Source organism: Salvia hispanica, chromosome 3, assembly GCF_029641045.1.
Source record: "Salvia hispanica isolate PSC_SH4W2 chromosome 3, Shi_PSC_v1, whole genome shotgun sequence".
NCBI classification, from domain to species: Eukaryota; Viridiplantae; Streptophyta; class Magnoliopsida; order Lamiales; family Lamiaceae; genus Salvia; species Salvia hispanica.
In genome coordinates this window covers 40,567,510-40,587,573 of record NC_142694.1, presented here as the reverse complement: position 1 = coordinate 40,587,573, position 20,064 = coordinate 40,567,510, and the positions used below count along the sequence as shown (strand labels likewise).

The 20,064-nt window shown below is 35.4% G+C and overlaps 1 protein-coding gene and 1 pseudogene across 2 annotated transcripts; one reads left to right on the top strand and one right to left on the bottom strand.

The window, feature by feature from the left end:
* Positions 1 to 337: 337 nt before the first annotated feature.
* On the bottom strand, positions 338 to 11,860 carry LOC125209987 (uncharacterized; annotated as a pseudogene). Its single transcript, XR_016136270.1, has 4 exons — positions 10,663 to 11,860; positions 2,058 to 2,796; positions 940 to 1,520; positions 338 to 871 (listed from the first exon to the last, which is right to left on the bottom strand). The product of XR_016136270.1 is annotated as an uncharacterized LOC125209987 (transcript).
* A 7,010-nt stretch (positions 11,861 to 18,870) lies between these two features.
* On the top strand, positions 18,871 to 19,950 carry LOC148930783 (protein VACUOLELESS GAMETOPHYTES-like). Its single transcript, XM_089068274.1, has 2 exons — positions 18,871 to 19,610; positions 19,694 to 19,950. The coding sequence occupies exons 1-2, from the start codon at positions 18,905 to 18,907 to the stop codon at positions 19,837 to 19,839; spliced, it is 852 nt and encodes a 283-aa protein (XP_088924400.1). The 5' UTR covers positions 18,871 to 18,904; the 3' UTR covers positions 19,840 to 19,950.
* Positions 19,951 to 20,064: the final 114 nt, after the last annotated feature.

Genomic DNA, 20,064 nt, shown 5'->3' with positions numbered 1-20,064 from the left:
ATTATATTTTAAAAATTCGTCAATATATGCAATAAGAATAAGATTTTTACACATATACTGATCGGGTAGTGATATAAAGCAAACTCATATATTGTACAAACTCCAAAGTATGATCTAGACCGTTAAAAATGTTAACAGATGACAAAATAATAGCAATAGAAAATGTCAACTCGTGTCAACATAATATCAACACAGCATCAACTATTGACATTGTTGTGTTGACATTTTTTGTTGCTACTATTTTATCATCTGTTGATATTTTCTAACGGTCTAGATTATAGTTTCGAGTTTAGACAATATTAGGGGAGAAAAACATAATTAACGAATCACATAAATATGTTAAAAGCGGAGGCACTTAACTATAGCCAATAGTATAAATACAAAGCTACATATGCCAACATATCTTGATACGTAAACAGAGAAAAGAGAGGCATTTCCATATGGCTACTGAACATCGAAAATTTATTACCAAAAGAAGGCAGTTGTAAGTTGTGAGTTCAGTCTGAGTGTATGAGATGAAGCACTGATATGGAGCGGAATGGCATTGTCAATCGTGGTGGATGCTTAACGAGCTCCTGAGACACCTCCTTCATACACAGCCGCGACTTTGGATCATAGCTTATGCATTTCAGAGCTGTTTTCACCACTCCAATCACTTCCCTCGACATTCTTACATCTTCGTCTACAGATGGTAGCCTCTTGTCCATGAGTTGTTGCACCATCATGTTTTGAGCAAACTGCGTGGATCTCTTCCCCATCGTCATGGAGGAAAGGAAATCCCCTGGATGATCTCCAAACATGACTTCCAATGCCAACACTCCGAAGCTATACACATCACATTTCTCTGTAACCACCATTGTGAAGGCCAACTCTGCACCCAACAAACATGTCATCGTCATGAAACAGTTACTACTTTAAACTATGTTATGTTGTGCATACCTGGTGCAATATAGCCCCGAGTTCCCACAAGTAGAGTCTGAATGGAAGAATCTGGATCCAACAATCTAGCTGTCCCAAAATCCGATAAACTACCTTCAAATTCTGAATCCAAGAGTATGTTGTTGCTTGATATGTCTCTGTTGTTGCTTGCTACAATCATGATGCATGTAAGACAATGCATTAGCAACGCCCTTCACTACATTTACTCTCTTATTCCAGTTCAGCTCCACGGCTTCATCATCATACTTCAACTCGCTAAAGAGGCTTCCTCTTTCCATGTAGTCATAGATGAGAAACATGCTGCGTGGGTGCAGACAAAAGCCGAAAAGCTTGACAATATGGCGATGGCGAATCTGAGAGAGAACCTCGGCTTCATTCCTAAAAGAGGAGTCAAAAGTAGGATTATCTCCTTCAAATTTGTGAAGTTTCTTAACTTCAACAACTCTTCCAGTGGGCAGTAGAGCTCTGTAGACGCTCCCATATACACCAGATCCAATGCAGTATCTGAAGTCAAAGTCTGTGGTTGCTAGGATGATGTCTTGTTAGGCGATGTTTCCATCGAAGTTCCATATCTTGAATATGTGATAGGGACTTGGACTCTGATACAAGTCCATCAGCGTGCAGCCATCCGTAGCTCTATGCCCGAAGTCTTCACAAGCCCACCCCATCAAGGAAGCAAAACCTAGAGTCAAATCAGCCGCACATGAGGGAAGATAAATTGATTAGCATATCAATCTAAGATATCCCATATCTATTATTCATGTAATCTTATTTTGAGTACTTTCTCCTATATATAGGAGATCAGTTTAGTATCAATGTGTTAAGGACCTAAATCCCTAATGATCCGATAAAAGGACAATAACAAGATAAAGATAATCCGGCGCCGCGAGGGTCAGCGGAGATAAGGATCTGGGCGGCTGTGCGCGGGTTCCAACCCGTCGGGCAACGGCTACAGATCAGATATACGTTCCGGCTAAATAATTATTCATGTAATCTTATTTTGTGTACTTTCTCCTATATATAGGAGATCAGTTTAGTATCAAAGACATTGAAAAATAAAGTATAAACTTATTCTCATATTCCGGTTCTGGCTGAAATCACCCCTAGCACCTGAATATGTCACCATGTCTTACATCAGGTGTGTTTGATATTGCTACTCTCTTTCTTAAGAAACAGACTCCAACTAAAATTAAAAACAGAAACACACAGCCAAATACTATTGTCACAGCATAAATTATAACTGACTTATCACTATGTTTGCTTCCTCCTTCAGAATCAGATGGGGCTAGTAACTTGGGATTGCCGATGAACGACTCCATCCCAAATTTACGCCATAGTTTGGTTGGAATGTGGCCCTCTAAACGATTGTAGGACAAATTGAGATGAGTGAGTTTGGATAAGCTTCCTATGTTAGGTGGCATGACACCATGGATGTAGTTATAAGAAGTGTCGAGCACATGTAACTCACTCAGATTTGCTAACGAAAGAGGCAGCTCACTTTGGAGTTGATTATAAAACAAATCGAGATAAGTTAGGTTGGATAAACTCCCTATGTTAGGTGGAATGACACCATTGATGCGATAGTTATGAGAAATGTCGAGCAACTGTAAGTTGCTCACATTTGCCAATAAAAGACGCAGCTCAATTTGGAGGTTATTATGAGACAAAGTGAGATGAGTAAGCTTGGATAAGGTTCCTATATCAGGTGGAATTGTACCATAGATGTTATTGTTATTAGAAATGTCGAGCACGTGTAACTCACTAAGATTTGCCAATGAAAGAGGCAGCTCACTCTGGAGTCTATTGCATGACAAATCAAGATGAGTAAGTCAATTGTTGGTGATTGTTGAAATGTTTGTAGTTTTGGTTGATTTATATATTTATGTTTGTAAATGTTGATGTATTTGCAGAACCACTGTTTTCAGTCATTCCCAAACCATTGTTGTATGCGGAAACTGCCAGACGGTGCTCTGCCAACCGACTGGTGGCCGTGCCCGCCTCACCGAGGGCTGCTCCTTCCGATAAAAGGTGATTGAAGAACATACTCTAGTCAAGAGGTTATTTTGGTTGGATGTTTTTTGACATGTAATGCTCCTTTTAAGACTTCTTGAACATAACCCTTGAGGTTATGTTATCCTAGTTTTGAATTGTTTTACATTAGTAAATTATATTTGACCAGTTTTTATGTGATATTTACTCATATTCACTTATTTTGTCAAGTTGAAACATTTGCCGTTGCCCTCTTATTGTTATAGTAATTGTTTCCAAACTCCAAGATTTTCCCTGTCATTTATTTAGTTGATGCTTATGGTTCTTGTCTACAAAGATTTTCCCTTTCAGTTAGAGGATTTAATTAGATTCTCTTGATGGCCTCAGCTAGTTGTATATGTTTCTGTTATCCATCTAAGCAGATGAGAGATTCATTTATTAGAAATTCTTTTTGTTGTTTTCAACAATGGAACCAACACTACATGTTGCTTAACTAATATAGATTCCTGCTCCAGTTGGAGTTTTATAAATATGTTAAGAGTGGAGCTATTTTACTATTACGCAGATACATTATCATAGATACTACAAAAATAGATATACACTAAGACATTTAATCTTTATTCAAGAAGAAGCGGTTTTATGCATTTGTGAGCTCAGTCTGAGTGCATGAGATGAAGCACTGATATGGAGCGGAATGGCATTGGCAATCGTGGTGGATGCTTAGCAAGTTCCGGTCAAGGATCTGGAGCGACTGAGGAAAGAATCGTCGAATCGGCGTCGGATTGCGGCGAATCCGGAGGGGTTGAGGAAGGAATTGTCGAATTGGTATCGGATTCCGGCGAATCGCGGCCGGATCTAGGCTATCTGCTCGAGGCGTCGAACGACGAGCTAGGGATTCCACCTCCGGTGGCGTCTCCGGCGAGGAAGGAGCTGGTTGGACTCGTCTGAGTTATGATGAGTTTTGAGAGAATGAGTAGCTGAATAGCACAAGCTTAAGGAGCTAATTAAAATCATGAAATTATCATGCTGCCCTTTCATAATAAATTAATCTAAAAATATTTTTTGTGTGGCAAAATCTGGACCACTCATTTAATAAAAATGAGTGGCTGATATTGCATCTCATTTCTCAATTACCCTAAAATATCTCAATTGATCATGAACCCATTTTTCTTTATAGAATGTCAAAGATGGACATATTTTTTCTAATATTAAAAATCTCAATTGATCATGGACCCATTTTTCTTTGTAGACAGTCAAAGATGGACATATTTTTTCTGAAATTAAAATATTACTACCTCCGTCCAAGAAAATTCGTCCCAGTTTACCATTTCAGTCCGTCCCTGAAAATTTGTCCCACTTCAAATTTACTAAATATGAACAATAAAACTCCCCTCCATATTTAATTTATTTACACTAACTTGCCATTTCTCCTCCCATTCGGTCAACACTCTTTCTTCACCATCTTCTCACCTCCCTCAACCTTTGGTGTGAATTCCTCCATTAATTCCACCAACCCACCGCCTCCTTCAATTGATTTCAGCCACCCACCACAGCCTCTCTCCATTTAACTCTCCCACCCACCTAAGCTTAACTCCATTAAACTCTCCCACCCACCACCATCCTCCATTTCAATGATTTAAATGGAAGGGAAGCCGTTCCCCAACCGTTTCCTTCATTCTACTTAAACCCTAGTTCGTATATAACGCCTCCCTCTGTGAATTGATTTCATCCACCATCCACCGCCTTTATCACCTTCCGAAAACCCTAATTTTGTGGGTTTGCGATGCCGGAAGATCCCGACTCCTGTCCTTATTTTTCCTCCGACAATCTGGACGACTTCGTTGTCCCAGACACACCAGAGCATCTATGGCCCTCATACCCCCCCATAGTCGCCCACTATCCCGTCAGAGCCCGCTTTTCAGTTGGAGCCCGCTATCCAGTCGGAAACTTGACGGACACCATTGTCCCCGAAACGGAACCTGAATTCCTTCCCAAATCTAAGATGTTTGAGTACTTTGGGGTGAAAGCCCTTTCTACGGTCCACCATCACCAGACACCCCACCACCACCAGCCACCCCCTTTTATGGTCCACCACCACCACCACCAGCCACCTCCGTCAACATACCTCAAGCCTCCCCCATCGTATATTCAGATGTGGAGAAGGAAATGTTTGCAATCTTGCTGCCAAAGTTTTTGGATCTACCACAACCACCACCACCAGCAGCCACCTCCGTCGACATACCTCAAGCCTCCCCCATCGTATATTCAGATGTGGAGAAGGAAATGTTTGCAATCTTGCTACCAAAGTTTTTGGATCTAATCTAATCTAAGTATGTTGTCCCTCAAATTTCTATATTTTGGGTTTGGATAATGTGGGTTTGGAGGTTGTGGTTGTTCGATGGATTGGAGGCTTGGTTGTTTGAAGGGTTTGAAAAATGTGGTTGTGTGAAGGGTTTGGAGGCGGGGGTGTGGATGGGTTTTGGGGTTGTGGGCCTGTGGTTGTTGTTTGATCTGGAGGCTGGGGTGTGGATGAGTTTTGAGGTTGTGGGTTTGGATGTTGTGGTTCTTGTTTGATCTGGAGGCCGTGGGTTTGGATGGACTTGGTTGTTGTTTTATCTGGATGTCGTGGTTGTGATAATTGCTGATGTTGAGTTATTCCTTATGATGATAGCTATGCTCATATTGATTTGTTCCTGTGCTGATTTTGTATGGTTTACTGATGTGTTCCCTGTGATGATTTTGTATGGTTTACACATACTGCTGTGTTCCCTGTGATGAATTTGTTTGTGTTTCTTGTTGTTGAGTTTTCTGATTAATGAGCCACCCATGTTCTTAGGTTAGGAGGCTTGTTTGTCTATGATTTAACCATGCTATCTGAGGGATTAGGCTTTAAAAACCATACAAATTCATTATAGAAACAGTTTCATATTACAAGTCACCCCTTTACAAGGTTAGGAGACTGTTATGTGAGATAGACACCCTTAGAAGCCACTCCTTACAAGTTTTGGAGGCTGCCCTGTGATGAAATTTTTCTGAGGGATTAGGATTTTAGAAGCCACTCCTATACAGATTTGGAGGCTTTACAAAATGACAAAAAACAGTTGAATAGCATAAGCCACACCTAATTCTGAGGCTTACACACCCAACTGACAAAAAGTATGATTTCTACATGCTGGACTAGAAGCCTACAGCTTCACTGACACCTGAGATGTCATATTTTGTGCTCACATCATTTTCTGGCTGTTGGAGGTATGCCACAACAGCCTTCACAACTTCTTCTTTCACCTCTATAGCATCTGGCAGTGTCCCCATCCTTGTTAATCTCTCTTTATTCATGTGTGGAGTTTTGTAGCAATTTCCCCCTTGCACCTTAAGTATCTCAGTTAGACAACTTTGTAGAGTAAGGAAAACATTGTTGAGTGTGTACGGATTAAGTTCTTCAAAAGACATATGCACATTCCTCAACAAGTCATCCACTCCCTTAGCCAATTTATCATCTTGTAGAGATTGGCACCTGAGATGAAACTTGAACCCATATGTGGATGCAGCTGATAGAAATCAGCATCATTGTGATTTATGTGAGGCTTGACATTGTCCTGCTTAATGAATATCTCTTTGATTAAATTCTCTGGCCATTTTGCCTTGATTGCTGGTATGATCTACACATTATATGATCTGTTACTATGTGATTGAATGAATTATGAGGAAAAAAAGTGTACCTTTTGAATGAGGCAATCTTTCATCACTGCTTTGTTCACTGATTGAATGGATTTTGTCTCCATAGTCTCCCTTGGCCTGTTCTTTGATTTCATCTTTGCTGGCTCCATAGTGGTGAAAGGAAAAATGCCTATTTTTCCATCAAAAGTTACTTCTCCATCTCCTGCAATCTGAGGTCTACACACAGCACACATAAACATCACCTTTGTGATGAACCTCTTTGACTTACATGCTCTATATGGCTCAATCTCATCTGGCAGCAGGTAGTATCTATCCGATGTCTTAGTAATGTAAAACCATTTTTCATCTATGTGTACTACATTGTGCATTGTGTGATATTTTAACATACCATTGACTATGAGTGGTTGAATATGGCTGAGACCCCATCTCATCCTTGCTAACTTGTTGGAGGCAGTGAGTAGGGGCTTTATAGCATTTGTGTGTGGTCTGATTTGCTCTTCTTTCACAAACCTAGCCACTGTGCTCTTGCTTACATCAAGTTTTGAAGCAATCTTACGGATGTTAGATCTCTCAAGGACGGAAAGATCTCTATACTTGACAGCATCAGGCTGAAATTTATCTTTGTGCTCATAGCCCTTAACTCTTTCACTTATGTGCACAGGTACACCACTCTGAATTTGAAGTTTTGCCTCTGCCCATATTCTGTGGACCGTCTTCCGGCTTACTCCAAACTGTTTTGCTGCCTTTTCAATAGCTCCATACGGTGCTTCTCCTGCCTGGCTCGATTGCAGCAGACTTTGAGCTAGCAGATTTTTGGTGGTGTTTGGTATTATGCGTGACTCTCTTCCAGCAGGCTCCTCCATAGCCCAGTGATGAAATTTTTATGAGGGCACTAGTTCTAAAAATCACCATTTGTAGTTGTAGCTATTCCTTTTATAGATAGGTGTAGCTTGAATTTCCCTCCATTGTTGTGTGTATGAAATGATGTTCCCTCCATTAGTTTGAATTACTTTCCCTCCAAAGTGTGGTAGGTTTTTGGGAAATTCCCTCTCAAAATGTATGAAATTAATTAGGGTGGCAGCACCCATATTTTGAAATGCAGAGGCCAATTTGGAGTTATTTACTCATACATTGAGCAAGTTTTGTTGTTGTAAAATTGTCTGCCATTGTATTTAATCAATTTTCAGTAATCTCATTTTAATTACAGAAAATTGGTTAAGTGTAGATGTTAATTGTAAAAAAAAAGATGGATGTAAAATCTGTTAGTTTTCCTTTTACACCTCAATTTAAAAGAAATGAATAAAAGAATAGCATCAATGTGGGACCCAAACTCCACTACACACCTTCATTTAATGCAAAGTCAAGCCAATTCTTAAAATCCATGCCCGATCAAACTGGGACGAATTTTTGTGGACAGAGGTAGTATTTTTTACTTTATTTCTTTTTAGTTTTTATTCTCTTTACTCAATCTACAAAATAAAATTACATATAATCTTACATATGGAGAGAGTATTAGAATTGAAGTAAATGTCAATTCCCATTGACTTGGACTTAGAAGTCTATACAGTAATCACTATTAACCATTATTAATCAACCCATCTTACAAGGGCAAGTCTACAAGATACTATTCCACAAAATTATTTTCTAATCTGAAAACTTATTATGTGATATTTTAAGATACTATACTACACTTACTCTCAACAAATATATATTTAAGGAAATATATATCATAGAAAATTCAAACTCCCAAAGTTGTTAGCTTTATTGCGTCTAATTACTACTCCCTCTGTCCGCCATTAGGAGTCCCGGCCACTTTTGAGCACTTGTTTTGTAAGAATAATAATAAATAGTTAAAGGAGAGAAATAATAAAGTAAAATAGAGAATAATGTTGAGAAGAGTCTTATTAACATTATTCTTTCTCTTACTTTACTATTTCTCCATTTTAACTATTTATTATCATTTTTACAAAACAAGTGCCCAAAAGTGACTGGGACTCCTAACGGTGGACGGAGGGAGTACTCCATTTTCTGTCTCATAATTTATTTATTTTTTTGGCTTATTTCAATTGGGATGGTCACTAATAAAAGTAGCGTTAGTTTCACAATTCGAATTGAACTCTAAATTTGTCTTTTGCCAAGTCACACTTCCGGCGCGCCACGAAGATAAGTTTGTGTCGAAAATCTATCGATTCGGGTTGGATGAGAAATTTACACAGTTTGATAAAGTTCATAACTTTCATGCAACATTAAAGTTAATGGGAAAAGTTAACTATTTTGAAAATTCATAAATTTACAGGCAATTTGCCCTTTGTTTTATTAAAGCCACACTCTTATTATTGTTGGTTTATGAGTAGAAGCACATATATTAACATAGGGATGTGATCAAATGAAACCTCAAATATTTTACAAACTCAAAACTATGATCTGTACCATTGAAAAATGTCAATAGATCACAAAAAAACATCAATAGGAAAATGTCAACAGAATTTCAACGGTAGTCAATGATTGATGTTGTGTTGTAATTGTGTTGATACTGTGTTGACATTAAAATCTTGAAATTTTACACTGTATTGATATTGTATTGAAACTGTGTTGAAGCTATGTTGAGGAGTTTTAAATTTGTACAATATATAAGTTTGCTTTTTATCACTACCTTATAAACATATATTTTATCTTAATTGTGAAAAAAATGACAATATTATCCTAGAAGAAAAAATGAGGAAACAGAGGAAAAACAGAGGCATTAGCATATGGTTAATGAGTTCAATCTGAATACATGAGATGAAGCACTGATATGGAGCGGAATGGGATTGGCAATCCTGGTGGATGCTTAGCAAGTTCTTGAGCCACCTCCTTCATTGGCAGCCTCGACTTCGGATCAGAGCTAATGCATTTCAGTGCTGTTTTAACCACTCCAGCCACTTCCCTCGACACTCTTACATCTTCATCCGGAGATGGTAGCCTCTTGTCTAATAGTTGCTGCACCATCATGTTTTGAGCAACCTGCGTGGATCTCTTCATCATCGTCATGGAGGAAACAAAATCCCCCGGGTGGTCCCCAAACATGACTTCCAGTGCCAGAACTCCGAAGCTATACACATCACATTTTTCTGTAACCACCATTGTGAAGGCCAACTCTGCCGCCAACAAACATGTTATCGTCATGAATACAATTACTTGAAACTATGTTATTGTGTGTAAAACATACCTGGTGCGATATATCCCCGAGTTCCCACGAGTATTGTTTGATTGGATGAATCTGGATCCAACAATCTAGCAGTACCAAAATCAGATATACAACCTTCAAACTTTGAATCCAAGAGTATGTTGCTGCTCGAAATGTCTCTGTGTAGAATAGGTGGGTCGCAATCATGATGCATGTAAGACAATGCATTGGCAATTCCCTTCACCACATTTACTCTCTTCTTCCAGTTCAGCTCCACGGCTTCTTCTTCATCCTTCAACACACTAAAGAGGCTTCCTCTATCCATGTAGTCGTAGATGAGAAACATGCTCCGTTGGTGTAGACAAAAACCAAAAAGCTTGACAATATGGCGATGGCGAATCTGAGAGAGAACCTTGGCTTCATTCCTAAAAGAGGAGTCAAAAGTAGGATTATCTCCTTCAAATCTGTGAAGCTTCTTAATGGCAACAACTTTTCCGGTGGGCAGTAGAGCTCTGTAGACACTCCCATAGCCTCCAGTTCCGATGCAGTATCTCAAGTCAAAGTCTTGTGTTGCTTGGATGATGTCTTGATAGGCGATTTTTCCATCGAAGTTCCAAATGTTGAATATGTCACCATGTTTGGGATGAGGTGTGACTGATGCTGCTTTCTTCTCCCTTCTTTTGGAGAATATGAAATAGATTCCACAGAAAATTAAAATCACAAAGATTACATAGTAAAGAATTTCCACATCTATTGTGGATGTAGTCGGAAGATTTAAATTGAGATTCCCAATGAACGATTCCCTCCCAAATCTAAGCCGCACGTCAGGTGGAATGTGGCCCTCCAAACTATTGAAGGACAAATTGATTCCATGCAAAAGTGAAACAGATTCAGGGATCTCACCAAAAAGATGGTTCATCGAAAGATCGATATCGAGAAACTTTGCATTAGGAACATCTCCAAACGGAATAGGTATCCGTCCGTGGATTGAATTCCTACTGAGGCCTATGGTTGTGATAGAAGGAAGCGTGTGTATTCCTGCTTCAAAAACACCTTCCAAGCTATTGCCATCCAAATTCAAGATCTCCAATTTTGTTAATTGGATCATAGTTGAGGGCAGAGAGCCATTGATGTAATTGTTGCTCAAATCAAGAACAATCAAATGGAGGAGGTATCCTATTCCAGAAGGAATGGAACCGAAAATGCTATTAGAAGAAATGTGAAGCATCTTTAAGTTAGTGAGATTTGATAGCGAATGAGGCAGCTCACTTTGGAGTTGATTGTATGATAAATCAAGACGAGTAAGTTTGGATAAAGCTCCTATTTTATGTGGAATTACCCCATGAATGCCATGGTTATAAGATATGTCAAGAACCTCTAAGTTAGTGAGATTTGCCAGGGAAAGAGGCAGCTCACCTCAGTGTCCATTGTATGACAAATAGAGATGAGTAAGTTCGGATAAGCTTCCGATGTTAGGTGGAATGGCACCACTAATATCATAGCTATGAGAAATGTCAAGTACATGTAACTCGCTCAGATTTGCTAAGGAAAGAGGTAGCTCACTCATAAGGTAGTTGTGTGACAAATTGAGATGAGTAAGTTTGGATAAGCTACCTATTTCAGGTGGAATGACACCAATAATGTTATAGTTATCAGAAATGTCTAGAATGCGTAACTCACTTAGATTAGCCAATGAAAGAGGCAGTCGGGAATTGAGTTGATTATTGGAGAAATTGAGATAAGATAGGTTGGAGAGGTAACCTATGTGTGGTGGGATAGCTCCATGGAGTTCACATTCGGTGAGATGAATGGTAGTCAGAGATGTGAAAACAAGGGGATCAAGATGGCGAAGATCGTGACACCAAGTTTGATCATCGCATCCTACTATAGATTGTAGGCTTAGCTCTGCAACGCGGCCATGATCGTCACAGGTAATGCCTTCCCAGTGGCAGTGATGAGCTGAGGAGTTGGTATGAGGCCATCTAAAATCTATCAATGCTTGCAATTCTCTGCTCGAATTTGAAACATTCATTGCTACTGCTTTACTCAAAATTAGTGTGGTGATGAAGAGCATCCATAAAAAAAACATCTTTATATATATGATCTGGTATTGTAGCTCTAATATCATCACTCATATATAATATAATTGTTTCCTGATTAATTCAACAAGTTTCACCATCATCATTCAATCCCACGCGTTATTATATTCTCTACGCTTTTATTCTACTCCACATTTTACGCTTCTACTCCACATTTTATGCTAGAATGTGGAAAATATCCATGCAATCAAATCGTCACGATGTAATGGAAATATGATTACTAGAGTAATTGGGATGTCATGAAAATATGTGTAATTCTGAAGTACTTTTGTATACTACCTTCGCCCAATTCTTAGTAGTAAATGACAGTATGAGTTATAACGGCGGACGCAGATATTTGTCAAAGGTAGGGGCTATATATTAAAATTTTGTACTGGATAATAATTTTCTTATACTTTTTTATTTAGGTAGGGGATTTTGCACATTAATTCACACAAATTACTAACAAAATTATAATATAATACAACTAGAAAAGAAAAAAAAAATTGGGGAAGGGCTTAAGCCCTCTCTCATGTCTATGTGTGTCCGCCAATGGTTATAGAACAAAATTAATAATGTAAAAGATATATAGAGAAAAAGTGATTGAAGTAGTTTTAGAAAATTGTGGCTCATATTATTAGTGATAAAAAAGTTACTATAAATAAATAGAGCATAATTTTTGTGGACATACTAAAATAGAAAATAAGACTATATTATGTGGACTGAGATAATATTTTGATGTACTTATTTTGTTTGTATTATTATTCTAATTGACACATTTTTCTTAGGCCCTGTTAGGTGGAGATTTTTAGGCCTAATTGAGAATTGAGATGCAATCTCAGCCACTCATTCACAGTTTTTGCTCAATATCAACAGCGTGTAGTTTATGTCAACTAAGGGGTATTATCATCAATAGCATCAAATGTCAACAACTTATAGTTGACATTATATTTGTATAGTTGACATGAATTATATATGTAGTTGACATTATATGTGTGTAGTTGACATGAATTGCATATGTAGTTGACATGGATTATACACATAGTTGACATTATATGTGTGTAGTTGACATGAATTGAATATGTTGTTGACATGGATTATACACATAGCTGACGTTTTATGTGTTTAATAGACATTATATATGTGTAGTTGATATGAATTGTATAGGTAGTTGACATAAATTAGGTATATAGTTGACATTAAAATTTAAAAAAAGGCAGAAAAACTCCCATTCCGGAAACGAGAACAAACTCTCTTCCGTCTCTCACGTTCTGCCTTCTCTCTCCCACCTTCTTCATCCCCAACACCTCTCTCTAGATTTCTACCACAAATTGGACAGATCCTAGATCTCCAAAATAGAACACCCCTTCACAAAATTAGATACACCCAAGCTAAAAAAACCCATCGTTTCTCCAAGTTGCTGCTCTATCAGAATCGACGCCGCAGCTGTCGTCAGTCCAGATCCCCTCTGCGTTCACGTGAATTCAAAATGCCAGAGACGAAACGGAGACGAAGGCAGAGGAGATTGACTCGCCGGAGGTGAGCGGCCGAAGGAGGATCTGCTGGACGGAATCGACGAGGATTCCTATCTCTGCACTTCCATCCACGACCTCGACTTGTTCTTGAAGAGTTTCGAGGAGGAAATCACTGCATCTCCCACTTCCGGTCACGGATCTGGAGCGACTGAGGAAGGAATCGTCGAATCGGCGTCGGATTGCGGCGAATCTGGAGGGGTTGAGGAAGGAATCGTCGAATTGGTATCGGATTCCGGCGAATCGCGGCCGGATCTAGGCTATCTGCTCGAGGCATCGGACGACGAGCTAGGATGAGTTTTGAGAGGATGAGTAGCTGAATAGCGGCAAAGAGCTTAGACATCAATATATGAGGTGCCGAGTTCGAGCCCCATTGACATCAGTTGTAATTTCCTCCTTGCTTGGGAGTTTATTTATAATTTGTAATTTCCTCCTTCATATAGGAGTTAATTTTTTGAAAATAATAATAATAATAATAATAATTAAAATCATGAAATTATCATGCTGCCCTTTCATAATAAATTAATCTAAAAATATTTTTTGTGTGGCAAAATCTAGACCACTCATTTAATAAAATGAGTGGCTGATATTGCATCTCATTTTTCAATTACCTTAAAAATTCTCAATTGATCATGGACCCATTTTTCTTTATAGACTGTTAAAGATGGACATATTTTTTCTAAAATTAAAATATTATTTTTCACTTTATTTCTTTTTAGTTTTTATTCTCTTTACTCAATCTACAAAATAAAATTACATATAATCTTGTGCTAAATAGAAAATGCTCCAAACATATGGAGAAAGTATTAGAATTGAAGTAAATGGTCAATTCCCATTGACTTGGACTTAGAAGTCTATGCACTAGTCACTATTAACCATTATTAATCAACCCAACTTACACGGGGCAAGTCTACAAGATACTATTCCACAAAATTATTTTCTAATCTGAAAACTTATTATATGATATTTTAAGATACTATATTACACTTAATCTCAACAAATATATATTTAAGGAAAGACATATCATAGAAAATTCCAACTCCCAAAGTTGTTAGCTTTTATTGCGTCTAATTACTACTCCATTTTCTGTCTCATAATTTATTTATTTATTTATTTTGGGCTTATTTCAATTGAGATGCTCACTAATTAAAGTAACATTAGCTTCACACTTCGAATTGAATTCTAAATTTGTCCCTTGCCAAGTCACACTTCCGGCACGCCACGAGAATAAGTTTGTGTCGAAAATCTATCGATTCGGGTTGGATGAGAAATTTACACAGTCTGATAAAGTTAATGACTTTCATGCAACATTTAAAATTCATGGAAAAAGTTAAAATATTTTGAAAATTCATAAATTTACAAGCAATTTGCCCTTTGTTTTATTAAAGCCTATTCAGTCACCATGTTTATCGATTTGGGATATAATGAAAATATGTTTAATTTTGTATGGCAAGCTTATACTATCTTTGTCCATAAAAAATAGTCTTACTAGTAGATAACATGAGTTTTAAAATAAAATTAATAAAGTTTCCAAGATTCAAAAATAAAAATTTACTCCATAGTTGAAGTACTTCTAGGTAAGTGTGTGACTCATTTTATTAAAGAGAAAAAATTACTATAAATAAATAGAGAATAAATTTTATGGACATAACAAAATATAAAATAAGACTATTTTTAGCTCAATCTCTTTTAATAAATGGATAGTATCATTTTTTTGGTTTTATTATTTTGTTAGTACTATATCACTCCATCCTAATCCTAAGTGACAGATTTTTCTTTTTAGAATTTTTACACTAAAATATACACATGTTCTAAAATAGAAGTATTATTTTCTTATTTTATACTATTTCCTACTTTTATTCTCGATTCATGAAATAAAATTGTATAAAATATTATGGGAATAGAAAATGCTCCACATATATAAAATTGAAGTAAACGGTCAATTGCCATTGACTTGGACTTAGAAGTCTACACTCGAGTCACTATTATTCATTTTTAATCAACCAGGGCCAAGTCTACCAGATATTTCACAAATTTATTTCAATTTGAAAGCCCATAATTAAAAATATTGATAATCTACACATACTCCCGATAATTGAATATTTTTAGGAAAGATATAAACTTAATCATAGAAAATTCAACTCACTGATTTGCCTATTTTGATCATATACATATAATTTCTTGTAAATTGATCGCATTAAATTACCTAGGAAAGTCAGTGGTCCGGACATATTATACAATGGTCCGGACATATTAAACAAGATATGTCTAGTTAATTATAATGGCAAAAGGAGAGACCAATAAGGAATGAATATTTCAGCAATTTAATTGACTGGACATACCACGTGACAATGTAAGACTACTAAAATTTTATTCCCGTTGATTTTCATAATACTATCTGATATTAGAGGCAATTCTTGAAGTATGAGAAGTAAAAATATTTATTTCTAATTTTTTATTAGTACCCCCTCTGTCCCATAAAAATAAAAATTTTATTCCCGTTGATTTTCATAATACTATCTGATATTAGAGGCAATTCTTGAAGTATGAGAAGTAAAAATATTTATTTCTAATTTTTTATTAGTACCCCCTCCGTCCCATAAAAATAAAAACATTTTTTATTTAGGATGTTCCATAAAATATTCCTTCTATTTTTGGTAAGAGTAGTGCTAAATGGCCATAATGTGACTGGCCATAAAAATAAAATATTAATAAAATATTGTTACATTTAATGCTTATTTACTTGGATTTAGTTCATCTTAAAAGTAACAATTATCTACGACTAATTTACCCTTTGTCTATAAATAAATACACATAAAAAACTAAGTCATCAAATCATCTTGGAACTTTGAATTTGTAGCTCATTGTTGTTTTATGTCAGCTTACTCAGTTTTTTTTAAACTTTAATTTATTGTTTTATATTTTATTATTTAATTGTTTAATATGTATAACTGCTTTAAAATCAGAACCTATAGCTTTATGATATTAAAATTTGATTATTGTTGATTATATATATAGATTCACTTACAAATGAAATAATTTAAAATATATTATATTTAACATTAATATTTAAATAACTTATAAATAAAATAAATGTAAACGTTTTACTCATTATTTTACATACTAATTCAAACTTTTTGAGAAAAGATTATTCCAATATTAAAAGTATATATAGAAAATTCTGATTAAATAAAATATAAAATTAATGGTTGGAGATAAATTGAAATCTTAAATGGTTCATAAAAATTGAGACACAAACTATTGTGCAATTCATAATAAAAATCCATTGAAATCCTCAATAATTCAATCAAATCAAAATTAATTAAATTATTAATTGAATATAAGATCAATTAGAATTTTTTTAATTTTTATATTAAATCTAAAAATTAGTAGGAACTCTCAGTTGTTCAATTATACTGAATTTGAACACTTAGTTGAAAATCATTCGAGATACTTAATTAACAAATTAAAAATAAAATAAATCAAAATTCCTATATATAGAAAACATAAGAGAAATGTATCCCTCTTTTCAATTCTTTTATGTAGATTTCGTATCACTTTTTTATATTTTTATTCATTATTTTTGTATTGTTATTTAAAATTTTGTGTAAAATTAATTTTAATGTTATACTAATATAAATATCTACTGAGATTAGAATTCAATTTTTACTAATTATTTTTGTTATCCTTTATAAAAATAAGTCAATTATTAATAGTTAGTATTTACATAATTATAACAAAATATATGTAAATATTATACTAGTATACAATGCATTTATAAAAAAAGGTAATTCAGTTTTCTTAGAGGGGACAATGTTTCAATATTAAAAGTATACATAGAAAATGTCTTATTCTGAATGTATAAATTAGACAATTGGAAATTACTTAATTGAAATCCATTAAATAAATTAAAATCCTAGATAAGTTATAAAGCTTAGTTATGACAAAAACTCATATATAGTTTATAATCAGTTTAATGTATTCAACAATTCAATTAATCGAAAATGAGTAGTATACATTTTTATTTGAAATTAATATTGTTCAATTATATATCTATAATCAGTATAAACCCTCAATTGTTATGATGTCACATCTTAATATTATCAATTAAAATCTTGAATTGAAACATAACATCCAATTAAATAAAAATGAATTAAATCTCCCGTTAAATCTAAGATCAATATAAAACCATAATTATATTTATTTGTATATCATAAATTCATAATACAACGTAGTAGTTGAGTTTGACCATATATTAACTCAATTACTTATTTGAACGATCATAAACTTATAATTTTGATCACTTATAATTTAATCATATATTAACTCAATTTTGATTAATTCAAAATATTGTTAAAGATATTTTTAATACAATTAAAGACGTTAATTTGTGTCCTTAAAAAGTAATCTTTTGTAGCGCATGTGAATCATTATAGTTGTGAATATCACCATTTTATATTTATAAGGCAAATTAATTATCGATAATTTAATTTACTATCACCCATGTTAATTAGGAGATCAATTTGAGTAGTATGTAATATTTTTATTAAGTTATATAATATCATATCATGATAGTATAATACTACTTTATTACGTAAAAATAAAATATTACTCCCTCCGTCCCGCTTAAGATGACACGTTTTCCTTTTTAGTTTGTCCCAACTAAGATGACACATTTTCTTTTTTGGTAACTTTCTCTCTCCAATTAATACACTCAACCACTTTTTCTCACTCCTATTAAAATATACATCTTTCTTTATCTCTCTACTTTAATACTTACACCCACCTTCTCTCTCTCTAATTGAACACTTTAACCAATAACTCCTAAAACCCCGTGTCGGCTAAGTAATGTGTCATCTTAGCCGGGACGGAAGAAGTACTACTATAAAACTCAAATAAAACTTAGAGTAGTCTATCACAAGGCACCAACTACCAAAACTCATCCATTAAGCTCAATTTCATCCCTCATTTCTTACTAGTAATTAGTACTATACTACTATACATTTCACTAATATACAAATAAATATATTGACTATGAAGCTGGGGAGTGATCAATTGCTAACTCATTATTTAATTGCTAATTACAATTAATTTAAGGCCATATGATTTTAGAAAACGTGTGGTCTACAATTTGCCACGTGTAATTTTCGGTTTTATTAATAAAATAAAAAAAGATATAAAAAAACTCCAAATTAGAGTTTTGAATGAAAATGTCAATATAGTGTTTCGAAAATATCAATACAAAGCTTTGAGAATGTCAACACAATGCTTTGAGAATGTCAACACAATGCTTATATTGACATTCTACATGTATTATATTGACATATTTTATATAGTATGTTGACATTTCTGCTGTACGAAAAAATTGGAAGTTGTTGGCATGTTTTAACACATCTTCTCCTCACTCACATTCAATTGCATCACTGAAGAGGGAAAATATTCAGAGGCATTTCCACATTTCGTCGACTTCTCTTACCTTAGGGAAAATATTTAACACTAGCTCTCTCTGTTTTTTTTTTTGAATGGCAGCACAGGTGTGGAGTGAGGATATGGAGGGTGATAGGCATTTCAGTCATCCTCATCCATTGACTTCCTTTGTAGATGACAAGGAAGTGGATGAAACTGATAATTTTCATTCTTGCAAAATATGTGGTTTGCCAATTCTGTCTGCCCCTTCCTACACTTGCACCTTTGCTGCTTGTGATTTTTTTCTGCACGAATCATGCGCGCACAAATTCCACCAAAAATTTATCCATCCCAATCATAGGCCGAGATATAAAGACCACACGCTTTGTCTCCAAGTAGGAAGTCCGAATTTCACATACAAATGTGAGGATTGCAATTTTGAAATGCATCCTCTAGTTGCAGTGGATGGTGCTGAGATCAAAACCAAACACAAGAGCCATCCACCTCACCCCCTCGTGGCTCAGTGTAGAGAGATTTTGACTCGTTGCGATGCTTGTGGGGAGAGACATGATGGTTTCTTCTTCTCGTGCCAACTCTGTAATGTCTGGATTCATCAAAACTGCACCATACTACCTACCGCTCTCAAACTCTTCTCTAATCCAGAACCTTACCTTCTCGCTTATTCTATTCCTAACCATATCCGAAACATTGAGTGCATCGTTTGCTTCCAACCCTTGCTTCTTTCCCATAATGCCGTCTATTTTTGCCCCAAAACTGTGAGATTTTCTCATGTCAGATGTGGACTCGACAAAATTCAATCCAGTACGTCAAAATAGTATATAACTCATTCAGTCAACTTCATATACTAATATTACTATTATTAACTTTGTATTCATTCATTGCAGAAACAAGACTAAAGTTGATCCAACTACCAGACGACGAGTTGGACACATTTCCAAGTTTGGAGATCCGTGCATACTCTCAACCTGATGAGGGTCCTAGTGTTCAAGATAAGAAGCTTGCAATTCAGAATTTCACAAACATCCTTTGATCCGAGTTGGTGATGAGGAAGAGGATCGTAATTATAATTATAATTATAATTCTAAAAATCTAGTGTGTGATATATGCATACAGACCATTACTATTCCATCTCAATTTTACAGATGCTCTCAACAAACTGGCGGCTGCTCTTTCCTTGCTCATAAAGTGTGTTCAGAACTTCTCCCTGTTATCAAGTTTGGAATTCCAAGTGATGAAACCAGTGAAGTATTTAAGG